Here is an 11,155-nt window from a genome sequence, read left to right as displayed (position 1 = left end):
GGACCTCCGTTTCTCCTGAGCACGCTTGTCCCGCTGACCTTTCCCTGCCCTCCCGCCCCACCTGGGTGACCCCGCCTCAACTCCCCACTGCCGAGGGGCCCCTGAACTACGGGGGCGGGGCCGTGAGCTGGGTCTTGGGCACCCGGTTCACGCAGGCAGGCAGGCAGGCAGGCAGGCAGGCAGGCAGAGAGGGACCCTGCGCGTCTGCCTGGGGGCCGGAGCCACCGGTGTCCAGGGCCTGTGGCTTCTAGCGGCTGCAGTGCAGTCACCTCGCTGCACCCACGGGAGCCCGGGGTCTGCCTTGGCACCAGGCAGCACCCACAGCTTCCTGCCCCCAGCCGTCCCCCAGATCGGAGGGGCACATGGGGCCTGTAGGAGGGGTGGGGGTGGGGCCATTGCTGGGGTTTGGGACGGCCAGGCGGCCCCAGCACACCCCCTCCCCTGGCCTTGGAGGGGAGGTGGGGGTCTGAGGGGCCACCGACCCCAGAGCTATCAAATGTTCCCGCCCATCCTGGCGGCTCGCATCCAGCAGCTCCAGAAACAGCCCCCACCATGGCAGCCCCCCACCCCCCTCTGCTTCTGGCCGTGGGGCTCCCTGGGTCTGCCCCAGCCTGGGCAGGCCAGACCTGTGTCCCCCTCGCCCCCAGCACCTGTCCTCTTCTCGTGGCTTTGGTGCTGGGCCCAGGTCCTCCACCTGGCGGGAGGTGAGCACAGGCCTCGGGACTGAGGGTGCAGGTTGGAGGTGGGGGTGACAGAGCCTGGGGAGGTCTCACAGCCAGAGGAGCCAGCTGCTGTGCCCAAGGGCACAGGTGCGCACAGCACGCAGGGGTCAGGGTTCTGGGGGAACCCCCCCAGCCCCAGCATGGAACCCCATGACATGGATGAGAGCCTGGAACGGTCTCAGTGGTGTTCGGGGACCCATCCAGAGCCAGTGTCAGCGGGTCTGACCCAGAGCTGGGCACTGGGGCCAGGCAGTTCCCGGGGTCCTGGTAGGGGGACAACCTCCAGGCCTGGGTGGCAAGGTGGGGGGTGCAGGCAGCACGGGACCAGGGAGCGGTGCCCAGAGGTGGAAGCGTGAGGGAAACTGTGGGCACACTGGTGGATGAGGGGGGCGAGGGGGTGGGAGCAACCTTGGGGGTATGGGGGGACAGGGGTCAGGGAAGGCTTGGCCAGGCCCAGTGACCTTCACTGCTGGGGTCATGTCCATCCTTCCATCCCTGCATCCCTCCATCTGTCCATCATTATTACCTATCCCTGTATTATTGTATATCAGTTCATTCATGTCTGTTTATCATCTGTATGTCTCTCTCTCTGTCTGTGTGTCCTGCTGGCCTGTATCATCTGTCTGTCGTCGATGGAAAGGTTCTTCTGAGTCCTTTGAGAGGTGGTTGCCTCTTCACCCTGAAATACCTCTGTGTGCATTTCCTAAAAACAAGGGCGTTTTCTGTTATAACTCCATACAGTTGCCACAATCGGAATTGAACTTTCATGCCAAACTACTATCTAATTGACCTGCCTTACTAACAATTTGCTAATTGTCCCAATAATGGCCTTTGTTGCGGGAAAATGCGACCCAGGATCTGACCCGGGACCCACGTCTCGGGGTCTCTTACCCTGCCGTCTGGGATGGCGTGGGCTGCCCTGGCCGGGGCAGTTCTGGGGTGTCACTGTCAGCTGGAGAGGGTGTGTTTTAGGGTTGCATCCCCGGAAGTGCGCTATGTCCTCCTCGGTGTCACTGGGACGCACAACAGGTCTGGCGTCCATCCCTGGAGAGGTCAGCCTGGGTCACTGGGCTGGGGCAGCTTCTGACAGGGCTTTTCCCTGGAAAGCGGCCACTTTCCCTTTCCAAATCCGTGCACTGTTTGTGGGAGGTGCTTTGAGACTGTGTAAGTGTCTCGTCCCGCAGCACCGCACCTGGCTTTGCATCCACCGCTGACTCCTGCCGGCACCACAGGCACCGTCTCCAGGGGGCGCTGCTGCGCTCGCCATCTCCTCTCCCGTCTGGAGTGGACTCTGCTCGCAGACTGCAGCGAAAAGCTTTGCTTTCTCCCCCGTTTGCCTCGTCGTTTACTTACATCCGTGTGACCTGTGGCTTCCTGTCTTCCTCCGTGGTGACATCTGGGACTCCCGATGTTGATTTTTATGCTCACTGTGTTGCACACCTGACAGGTCCTGCCCTCTGAGGACTCCGCACGTCTCTGGCACAAACAAGGACGGTGCAGGCGTCTCGTGCTGCCCAGAGCCGGGCGGGGGCGGTTGTGCCTGCTGCCTCCGGGCAGGCTCAGCGGGCAGAGCTGGGGGGTGGATACACACACACACACACACACACGATCTGTATCTCCCTCCTCTCTGAAGAATATGTGTGTGTGTGAGTCCATATGCATTTGTAGACACGATGCACCTAAATCCACACAGTGCACCCACACAATGCACACTGTGTGCATGTGCAAGATACAGGGGTCTCTACGAGCTCACAGTGAAACCCCAGTCCCAGCCCCACACCCCAGAGCCGGTCCTCACCCCGCCCTGTGATGACGACACCCCTCTCCCACTGGAGAAACCTGGTCCCGCTCGTTCTGGGAGTGCTCACTGGCTCAGCCTGAGGATGCACCAGAGCTCCTTTCGGAGCTGGTGGCCCACAGCCCTGGACAGCTGGCCCCCAGCCCAGCTGGACTCTGTGTGGAGGTGGCTTTCATCTGAGCCTCTGCAGCCACATGCTCTGTCCTGAGTCGTCTGGGTCCGTGTGCCCATGCCACTCCCCAGAAACAGTGCGGTCACTTCACTCCACCCGAGTGTCTCTCCTCCATTCCTGTCGGTCTTACTCTGTCATTTTTAGAGTGCAAACACCCTGACAACCTTTTCTCCTCCAACGCCCCAGCGCTGGCTGAGCGTCCTACAACCCCAGGCTGACACTGATCGCCCAGGGAGGAGGGCTCAGCCACACCTGAGCCACCATTCACACTGTCGGTCCCAGCCCACCACACTCCTGCCTGACTGAGCTACTCATTTGGTGGTCCCTTTGGATCCAACAACTCCCTCAGGTGGCTGAGAACTCAGGAAAGCACCACTTCGTAGATGACCAGCTAACTGTAAAGGAGACAGCGTGGGGACAGCCAGATGGGAGAGATGCAAGGGTGGGGCGGGGCCGCTGCTGCCAGTGCCCCAGGTGTGCCCCCGAGGGAAGCTCTGCAGTCTCCTTGATCCAGAGAGAGGCGCCCACATTCTCAGGAGGCCTTTGGTCTCCGCCGGAGGCTGGCAGCCCGCTGCTGAATCATCAGCATCAGCTCGGACGTGATTGTGAGTGACCAAAGGCACTTGGCCCGTCACTCAGGAAATTCCAGGGGTTTTAGGGGCGCTGTGCCGGGAACCAGGGGAAAGGCCCAATCCACCTTTTGCTATGTCGAGTTCACTTAGCAGCCTACGCAGGAGATGGTCCCATGCAGGTGCCCGGAGGCCCCTCCTCCGTTCCAGGGCCGCCAGGCACCCGAGAGCAGCAGACGCACCCCAGTCTCGCCACCGCCCTCCTGCCTGTGGCTGTGGCTTGCCCGCGCTGTGCTGCGGTGCACACCCTCCTGCCAGGAGAAACATGTGCTCCCGTGTTTCCTGGGGCTGCAGATCTACCTTCAGGGCCAAGTTCCCAGAAGGAGTGTGGCCGGCTACGTTACTTAAATTTATGAAGTTATAAAATTCTGTAACTACAAATCTAAAACCAGCGTTTCTCAAGCTTTAAAGCTCCCTTTAAAAGCCCGTTTATCAGTAAATCCAGCAACTCTAGTGTCAGCGTGTGCCCTCACTGATTCTTTAGAGAGCACGCTCTGGAGTTGTGAAGCCGTTTCACGGATGGGACAATCCTGATCAGTTCGGCTCCCTAGGTATTTCACACGCTGACCGCACATGGACACATCTGACTTCCCTGACCGCTCTGAATGTGCAAGGCGGCAGACCTCAAACCTGCCGCATGAAAGCTCTGTGAGCAGTGAGATCTCAGGCTGAATTCATGCACTCCAAAACGAAAACCCAAGGCTGCTGAGGTAGAATGTACACCACTTCCAATTAAAACACGTCCCGGGTGCCACGTCCTCCTAAGAGTTTCACAGGCTTCCGTGGGAAACAAGGCGAATTTGCGAGGCTCCCACGGCCTCCGGGCGAACCTCAGGGAGGCCGAGGGAGCCGAGCTCCACGCCCGCACGCCCTCCCAACGCCTGTCGCCTGTCGCCTGTGACCGTGGCGACATCCAGAGCCCCCCGGGGGGCAGGCAGTGCCCCTGCTGGTGCTCTGGCCGACCTGAGTGTGAAGAGGCTGTGGGTGTGACCAGGCTCGGGGTGTGGAGGGGCCCCGGCCAGGCGCCTGCAGTAAGAGGCTCCTTCTGCAGCCTCTGGGCGTCCTTCATTTTGTTCACACTCACACTGGACAGAAGCCTGTGTAAAAACGCACAAGTCAGATGCTCTGGAGTGGAACCCCACGCGGCTTCATCGGGTGGTCTGCAAGGGTGACAGGGATGACACGCCACCAGAGGACACGGGCCAGGCCAGCCTCCGCCTCAGCCCTCGGGGGAGGCGACTCGGAGACGCTGCAGGGTGCTCCCCTTGGGTCTCGTCGGCGAGGCGTGTGGCGTGGTACTGTTGCCGGTGGGAGTGGGGCGCGTTCGTGGGATCGTGAGGAAAGTGTTTCATGGACCCACACGTGGGAGACTGTGGCGTGGCAAGATTTATTCAGGCTGTCCCTGTGTCCGATCTCTGTCAGCCCTGCATGGGAAAAGTGCAGCTGTGTCCAGCGAGGCCGAAAGGAAGAGTGTCCTTTTCAAGCGTAGCCCTCGGGCTGCCACGGACCACTGCCAAGTGGTCTCAGCCCGCAGGCCGCCTAGCGCCGCTCCGGGCTGTGCTGCTGCACCCGGCTCCTGCCCGGAGCCCGCACTACAGAAGGCGTGAACAAATGGGGCAAGTGCAGGTCACTGAGCGAGAGAGCCGGGTTCTGGGGGCTTTTTAGAGATTTTATTTATTTATTTATTTTTAGACAGACGGGAAGGCAGGGAGGAAGAGAGGAAGAGAAACATCCATGTGTGGTAGCCTCTCCTGTGCCCTAGGGGACCAGGCCCACAACCCAGACCTGTGCCTCGGAATCGAACCGGCAACCTTTTGGTTCCCAGGTGGCGCTCAACCCAAAGCCACACCAGCCAGGGCGGCCCACGAGCTTTTTCAAAATAACCAATCGACTTCCCAAGCTTTCACAGGCTTCTTCCGATGGGCCCACCCCCCTACCCCCCTAGCCAATTGATGGCTTGCCCAGGCTAGACTGACAGGCTTCTATGGACTAGCACCTCCCCCTGCGCCATTTTGACTCCCATTGCGCATGTGCTCACCTCCACCTGTTCCCTGTTCCCCGCCACAGTCTGGTACCAGCTGGGGAGGGAGGGGTCTCGACCCTAGTGGGTGTCGCCGCGGTCCCCTGGGGTGTGAAGCCGTGGCCTCCTGGCGATGCGGGCCGGCTCCTGCCGCCCAGCCCGTCAGGCTCAGCAACGTGCAACTCGCTGGGCCACCTTCCTTGCCGACAGCTAACCAACCACCGACGCCCGCAGGGAGGGGTCCTGGAGCCCGGCCCACCGCCCGGAGGAGCCTCCCGAAGACGGCGTGAGAGCTGCCGGGGCTTCGGTGGTGCGAGAGAAAACGTTCCCAGTGGAAAACGTGACTCTCGCACAGTGCGTCCGGTGGACAGGCTCCCTGATGAGGGACGCCACGGCGCGGGCGGTGGGTTCAAGGAGAACAAGAGAAATTCCGTGTGCTCCTCGGGGACCCCGGACCCTCGGAGGCCCATGGGGGGCCGTGGCCTTGGGGGCTGGCCTTTCCCTGGTCAGACCACTGCCACCAGCTGCTCCTTCAGGAGCCAGCCTCCCCTGCGCCCCCGGCTGCCTTCCTCACTTCCCGTCGCACCCACCACTATTCTCGAGTCACAGCCCTCAGAGCCCTGGTCCTCAAGGCCGTTTCAAGGTTAACACCTGAAAGTCAGGCAAACACTCGCTGAGGGCCAGGCCCAGAGACACAGGGACGGGGTCCAGGAGGTGGAGACCCCACTCAGGTGGGTCGCCACAGCCCTCACCGAGGTCGCCGTCCCAGAGACAGACTCTACGCTCGTCAGGCCAGCCCCTGGCACAGCGGGTCTCGGGCAGCACCGGTGCCGGGAAGGAGCTGCAGGAAGGTGGGGAGCCTGGGACCTGGGGGCCAGAAGGAGGCCAGTTCCCCTGTGACTTCATGCCTGTGCCACAGAGCCTCCAGAACTGCAGGTCCTGTAGGACTGGGCAGGTCACACTGAGGCTCACAGGTCAGGAAGGTCACACCAGGATGACACAGGCCCAACCCCACGGGAAGGCCGCCCACAAGGGCGGCTGGGAAGGTGTAGGAGGGGCCTCTGCTGGTTTGTGTCTGCAGCTACTGGAGGCCTGGGGCCAGGGGGCGGCAAGGGTCGTTCAGGGCCCTGTGGGCCAAACAATGGACGGAGGCAGCGATCCACAGAGCAGCTGAGCCAGTCTCGCCAGTACCGAGCCTGGCCATGGCCCAAGGGTTCCAGGGGAGACAGGGACACCTGCCCAGCGCTGGACTTCAGGTCTGCTGGGACATCATCTGCCAAGTGCTCATTCAGTGGTGGGTAAACCAAGGCCCAGGCCAGAGCCCCAGGGCCACCCCTCACCTCCCAGGTCCTGCCTCTGCTTGGGCTGGAGCTGCAGGCGTTCTCTGGGGAGAGGCGGGAGGCAGGAGGTGAGGGTCCTGCTCCCTGCTCCCTATGGGTGCAGAGTGATGAAGGCCATGCAGCTCAGAGACGGTGCAGCCTGCAGCTGCTCCCTGCTCTGTCCCCAGTGTCCAGAATCGGTTCTCGGTCACCTTGTAGGGGTGCCGCCTGTTCCTGTGGGATGATCAGAGTCGGCGGTGAGGATGAGGTCTCTGGCACGGCTGCGGCTCCGGGGGGCAGTGTTGAGCCCCAAGCACACCTTCCCCAGGAGGGGGGATGGAGAGAGGCTGGGTCTTCCTTTCAGGACCTGGGCCCAGGGCAGAGCAGGCAGGGTGCACTGGTCTGGAGTCAACAGCCAGAGGCACAGGTCTGTTGGGGTGTCCACACTGAGCGCCACGCAGACCTTCCCCTGCTCCCGCCCCCGTTTCTGGACGAGGACGGCTCTGCTTGGCCACCCACAGGCTCTGGCACCGAAGGCGGGAGCTCGAGTGGGGTGTGTCTGTGCCCCAGTCTCTAGGGGTGAGCTTGTCTCCATCTCCATGTCCAAGAACAAAGGGCAGGTGCTTGGAGGAGCTGCTCAGAGAGGGGGCCCAAGGGCGGTGCCTCTGGCCCCTGGACATACACTGGCCATCCAGACGGGCAGTGACTGTGTCCTCTGAGGGTAGGCCAGTCCTCCTGGCACCTGAGGGCTCCTAGGTGAGCCCACTCCTTCCCTGGCCTCTTCTCAGGGAGTTTGACCAAAGTCCCCCTCCCCAACCTGTCAGGCCAGAGCAGGACACCAGCTCTGGTGGGCTGACAGCAGTCACCTCTGCCCTAGAGCAGGCCATGCAGGGGCCACAGGCTGCCCCACTCTCCACGCCTAAGCAGAGGTGAGAAGCTATGCACCAGCCAGGCCTCCCATTGTCATGTCCACAGTGCGGCCGAGGGGCGGCTGCGAGTCCGACAGGAGCCACTGCCCAGGGCCCTCCATCATCCCCTGGGGCTAGCCTCCGGCTCCCTCCAGCTGCACAGAGACGTACTGGCAGAAACACAGGCCAGGCTGCAGGTGGCTCCGAGCTGCTGTGACATCCCCATAGGGGGGGAAGTGCACCTGCACCAGGCAGCAGGCATAGGCGCAGGAGAACTGCAGCAGGGCCTCCTGGAACAGGGCCTCGCCCTCGGGGGCTGCGAGGAAGACCTGCCGGCAGTCCTCCAGCCGCACGAACACGAAGGACAGCTGGTTCAGGGTCTCGCAGCCCATCAGCACGGAGTGTGGCGCCAGCAGCTGGTTGGCCTCCCCCACCCTGAGGACCAGCTCCCGCATCTTCTTCCTAGAAAACCTTCTGAACCAACACAGGGCGTTAACTGCTAAGGTGATGAGGAGGAGGCTTAAAAACAGACAGGTGGTGGCTGGTAGCAACTGCAGATCCCGGGTAATAGGCCGGGCACAGGAAACCACAGTAAGCATGATGAAAACCCCGGAGAGAAGGAGGAAGAAGATGCCGAGCGGTACCCTGCAGCCCAGGTACCGGAGGCAGGACCTGGGGGACTTGGCCCCGTTCAGGATGCCCACGGCATGCTTGTACACCTCGGGGTCCTGCAACACTTCCTTCAAGGGGTCCGGGACGCTCAGGGTGCTGAAGGTCCCCACCTTCCAAGAGGGCAGGCTGGTCCTGTTGATGCAGTTCACGGTCAGGAGGGTCTTCCCACTGTAGAGAGCAGGGACGGGGTGCCGGCCAGGCAGGGGGCACGCCATGCGGTGGCTGGGCGTGCACAGGAGCCGCGCCACCTTGCTGTAGAAGCTGCTGTCCGTGGCCTCCAGGTAGGTCAGGTGGCTGAGGTGCAGCGGGACCTGGCAGGGCCGCAGCAGGACAGGGATGACCGGCTTCCTGTCCAGGCAGTAGCCGAAGAGGGACAGGTCGGCCTCCAGGAGGCACCACCGGCTCTGCACGAAGTCCTGGCTCAGCACCAGCAGCACCTTCTGGCTCTGATGGATGCACTCGGCCATGTTCTCCAGGACGTTCCTGCCCGGGGTGAAGTCCCTCTCGTGCAGGCAGACCCTCAGCCCTGCGTGGTCGGCTTCCAGGCGGCCAATGAGCCAGTGGGTCCACGTGGCGTCCATGCTGCTGTAGCTGACAAACAGGTGGAACCTCTCGTTGGGCCCCAGCGGGGGGACGGCCGGGGCCATGGCTTCCTCCTCAGAGCTGGACCCCATGGGAGCTGCCCCCGAGCTGCTTCTGGCCTCCTGCAGAGAAAACCACCCTCAGGCTGCAAGAGATCAGGACAGACAGACTGACTATGCAGACCGACAAGGTAGACCATCCATAAAGGTGGAAGAGGGTCCGGAACCCGCAGGTCCGGCCACAAACAGCCCTGTGATGACCTAACAGCCGGCCTGAGCCCCCGGGGACAGGCCCATGACCGCCAGCTCCCTGAATGGCTGCTTCACTTTCCAGCTCAGGGCCCACCAGAAAAGGCCAGAGCACACCCTGACCCCTCTCCAGGTTCCGCAGGCCCCGCCTCCCTCATGGCTCACCCGGAGCCCCTTGTCCCCTGCCAGCCTTTGTGTCCCTGCCAAACCCAGGGCCACGGGCCCGACCCTGGGGGCTGCTCCGACGGAGCTGCCCCTGCTGTCCGAGCCTGGGGTCCTCCAGACATTTGATGTTGAAAGGGCTGGGCCACTTGGAGCCACACTTTCCAGCCTTTCTCTCCCTTCAGACATGGTCATGGGGGTTGCTGTGCACTGACCTTTGTGCCCCCGCCCCAGTCTGCATGTGGAAACTCTAACCCCCAATGTGACAGTGGTAGGAGGGGAACCTTTCAGGGTGATGAGGTTGTTGGGTGGGGCCCCCACGATGGGATTAGGGGCCCCCGGGAGCCCCCTGCACCCATCCCCCGTGAGGACACAGCCAGCCAGGACCAGGAGGCGGGTCTCCCCAGGACCCAGCTGCGCAGCACCCTCTGCTCGGGTCTGCGGCCCGCAGAGCTGTGAGAGACGACTGTCCACTGAAGCCCCCTGGTCCGTGGTTGCTGGGGGCAGGAGCGCACCCAGACGGGGCCTCTCTGCAGCACTTGCACCTGCCAGAGAGCACTCCAACTATCCCCACGCAGCTCAAGACCCTTGAGTAGAAGGCCTGCTGCTCCAACCCTGTGAGCGAAGGGCAGAGCTTGAACGGCGGCGGTTGGGGTGGATCCACTCCTTTCCCTGGCACTCGAGGCAGGGGCTTGCTCGTGTGCCAGCTGCGTTGGACCCAGGAAGCGGTCCTGGCCTCAGGGCCAGCCCCGCAGACACAAAGTGGGCTGTGACCTCACTCTGCCAGGTGGCGCCCAGCTGAGAACCCTCCCCACTTGGGTGAGCAGCAGTGGAGCCAGAGGAGGGGCGGCCAGCCCTGCAAGGCCCCTGTGCCCTCTGGCCAGCAGCTCTGGGAATGAAGGAAGAGGGAGTTCACTTCCACAGGGTCCCCCACCCCCACCTGCTCTGCCTGGCACCTGCACAGGCCGGGGTGATGGGGGGGCAAGGAAAAGGCGTGCCCCCTTAGCCCACCCAGCATGACCCAGCAGCAGCCTTTGCAAGAGCCCACCATGCCCACCCTTCCTGCCCAGCGAGCCTGTCCACCTGGGGCACCACTCCCCTGACTCCCGTCCCTTTTGGAAGGTGGCAGATGAGAGAGGCTCTGAGGGACAGGGTCTCTCTTCACCCCCTGAGTGAGTGAGGGTGGGTGAGAGTAGGCACCCTCCCCTGCAGCAGGAGCCTGCTGGCCCCCAGTCTTCTCACCTTCTCCGGCGAGGTCTGTCATCAAGCGCCAAAAAATGTCACAGGCTCCCAGGCAGCAGCACTGGCAGTGCTCGAGGGGCTGGGGGCAGCCAGGGACCCTCCCCCAGAGAGAGCTGGCGAGCCACACTTTCCAGAGGCTGAGACTAAGGAGCAGGAAATGAAACCAAAAGTGGAAGGGGGGGGGGGGGGGGGGGGTGGGGCCTGACTGGGGGAAGAGGCAGAAAGGCAGGGTGGCCAGGCAGCCTGGAAATCTGACTGCTGCTGACACTAGGTGCTCCCAGGGCACTGGAGCTGGGGTCCCTCCCGTGAGCGGCTGCGACAGGAAGGGCCACGGGGACCGAGGAGCTCCTGGATGGGTGCAGAGCGGCAGACCGGGCCAGGATTGGGGTGGGAGGGACAATTCCAGCCAATGGGCGACCCTCTTCATGTGGCCACGCTCTGGGCTAAAGGCAGGCAGCAGCCTGGGGCCCATGGCCCTCTGGCTCACCCAAACCCACTTACAGCCAGTAAGTGGTGCCTTCACCAGTTCTGCTTAGTAACCCAAGGGACTAGCCGTCTGTGTCCCTCTGGGCCCTGCCTCAGTGTCCTCCTCGGCTCAGCAGAGGCTGTTGGGGGCCTGGAGTGATCATGCCTGCAAGGAAGGGAGGGAAGCTGGGCGGGTGGGAGGGGCAGGGGTGGGTT

The 11,155-nt window shown here is 62.9% G+C and overlaps 1 protein-coding gene across 1 annotated transcript; it reads right to left on the bottom strand.

Annotated features, from left to right (window-relative positions):
- Positions 1-5,123: 5,123 nt before the first annotated feature.
- LOC118500937 lies at positions 5,124-9,716 on the bottom strand. The gene is made up of 3 exons (XM_036027474.1): positions 9,588-9,716; positions 7,740-8,967; positions 5,124-7,062 (listed from the first exon to the last, which is right to left on the bottom strand). The coding sequence occupies exons 2-3, from the start codon at positions 8,912-8,914 to the stop codon at positions 6,906-6,908; spliced, it is 1,332 nt and encodes a 443-aa protein (XP_035883367.1). The 5' UTR covers positions 8,915-8,967; positions 9,588-9,716; the 3' UTR covers positions 5,124-6,905.
- Positions 9,717-11,155: the final 1,439 nt, after the last annotated feature.

This window comes from Phyllostomus discolor, chromosome 5 (assembly GCF_004126475.2).
Source record: "Phyllostomus discolor isolate MPI-MPIP mPhyDis1 chromosome 5, mPhyDis1.pri.v3, whole genome shotgun sequence".
NCBI lineage: Eukaryota > Metazoa > Chordata > Mammalia > Chiroptera > Phyllostomidae > Phyllostomus > Phyllostomus discolor.
This window is presented reverse-complemented; position numbering and strand designations above follow the sequence as displayed.

What these genes read in the sequence shown, in the direction of transcription:
- LOC118500937 (XM_036027474.1), bottom strand. Translation starts at nt 8,914, where the DNA reads ATGGGGTCCAGCTCTGAGGAGGAAGCCATGGCCCCGGCCGTCCCCCCG. An exon ending in CCTGGCCTGTGTTTCTGCCA is followed by an intron (nt 7,063 to 7,739) that starts GTACGTCTCTGT and finishes TGTTGACTCCAG; the next exon opens with ACCAGTGCACCCTGCCTGCT.